The sequence below is a fragment of the Charadrius vociferus genome, unplaced genomic scaffold, assembly GCF_000708025.1.
Source record: "Charadrius vociferus isolate BGI_N301 unplaced genomic scaffold, ASM70802v2 scaffold564, whole genome shotgun sequence".
Taxonomy (NCBI): Eukaryota; Metazoa; Chordata; class Aves; order Charadriiformes; family Charadriidae; genus Charadrius; species Charadrius vociferus.
Genome location: NW_009647940.1, coordinates 171,871 through 173,536, shown reverse-complemented (window position 1 = coordinate 173,536; position 1,666 = coordinate 171,871). Strand labels below are relative to the sequence as shown.

The 1,666-nt window shown below is 66.4% G+C and overlaps 1 protein-coding gene across 1 annotated transcript in view; it reads right to left on the bottom strand.

Annotated features, from left to right (window-relative positions):
• The window catches only part of FMNL3 (formin-like 3), a 23,540-nt gene that overhangs the window by 3,329 nt on the left and 18,545 nt on the right, over positions 1-1,666 (bottom strand). Inside the window, exons 13-15 of the mRNA XM_009883199.1 lie at positions 1,374-1,442; positions 397-521; positions 122-324 (exon numbers count right to left, since the gene is read on the bottom strand). Of these exons, the coding sequence (XP_009881501.1) occupies positions 122-324; positions 397-521; positions 1,374-1,442 (397 nt within the window). The remainder of the gene's footprint in view (positions 1-121; positions 325-396; positions 522-1,373; positions 1,443-1,666) is intronic.

Sequence of the window (1,666 nt, the reverse complement as noted above, 5' to 3'; positions counted from 1 at the left end):
CCTCCACCTCGCCTAACCCCCCTGCATCCCAACCAGTCCCCCTGCATCCCCACCAGCCCCCCTGCACCCTGCCAGGGACCCCCCCACACCCCAGCCAGCCCTCCAGTGTGGGGACACATACGTGTGGATGGCCCTGCAGATCTCCTCGGCACTGCGGCCCGCCTTGCGCAGGGTGATGGCCAGGTTCTTGGCCCGGTTGGCCTCCAGCAGCGTCACCTTGCTGGCCACCTTCTGCGACGCCTTGTTCTTGGCACAGACGAGGTCGAGGGACGGACCCTGCGCCTTGGTCTTGAAGAGCTCCTCGAAGCGCTCCAGGTCAAGGTCCTGGTGGGATGAGGCAGGGGGGCTCAGAGGTGGCAGCAGCGGGACCCACCCCCCCCCAGGTCCCGGCTTCACCTCCAGCACCCGCTCATCGTCCAGCTCGCTGAACACTGTCCCACTGATCTGGTTGGGCTTCAGCGCCGTCCAGTTGAAGACGGGCAGTCGGAACTTGGTCTTGATAGGCTTCTTGATCTGGAAGGCTGCCAGCAGGGCAGGAGCCGGCTCAGCCCCCCGCTGGGGCAGGGGGACACAGCCTGCTGCATCAGCCCCAAGCTGTCACCATCCCCTGGGGCACCCCATCCCCATGCCACATGGTCCTTGCACCTGTCCCTGGGCCATTACAACCCCAACACCCTAGTGCCTGCAACCCTTCCCCTTTCTCTGTCCCCTGTCTCCACACCCTCCCTGTCCCCATCCCCACGATCCTTATGCCCTCTCTGTCCCCATGCTCCCTGCACTGTCCTGTCCCTGCACCCTCCCCATCCCTGTCCACATGGTCTCCACACCCTCCCTGTCCCAAGGGACCCGATGCCCTTCCTGTCCCCACGGTCCCTGCACCCTCTCTGTCCCCATCCCTGCACCCTCTCTGTCCCCATCCCCACAATCCCCACACCCTCCTTGTACCTGTCCCCATGCTCCCTGCACTGTCCCCATCCCCATGGTCCCCGCACCCTCCCTGTCCCCATCCCCACAGTCCCCATGCCCTCCCTGTCCCCATGGTCCCCACAGTCCCCACACCCTCTCTGTCCCTATCCCCACAGTCCTATCACCGTCCCTGTTCCCATGGTACCCCTGCCCTCCCCCCCCATCCCCCGTCCCCATCCTCATGGTCCACACACCCTCCCTGTCCCCATGGCCCCTGCACCCTCTCTGTCCCCATCCCCATGTTCCCTATGGACCCTGTCCCCTTCCTGTCCTTGTCCCCACAGTCCCTGCACCATCCCTGTGGTCCCTGCACACCCCTTGTCCCCATCCCCATGGTCCCTGCCCCCTCTCTGGCCCTGTCCCCATGCCATCCCTGTCCCCACAGTCCCTGCACCCTCCACACCTACCCGAGAGCCCGACGGTGAGGGCGATGGAAGGCGAAGCCCCGGGCAGCGGCGGGGCTGGGGGGCACTTGCCTGCAGAGGACGGAGAGGGTGAGACCGTGCCCTAGCAGGGATGGCCCTGTTTTGGGGACCCCCCAGCCTCGGGAGTGTCCCAGCACCAGGGACACCCTGGTTTTGGAGCCCCAGCCCTTCCCGGGGATGCCCTGGGAAGCCCAGCTCTGGGATGCCCCAGTTTTGGGGATGCTGTAGGGACACCCCCCCCCCATCCTCACCTGGGAGTGGGGGTGCTGGGGGCG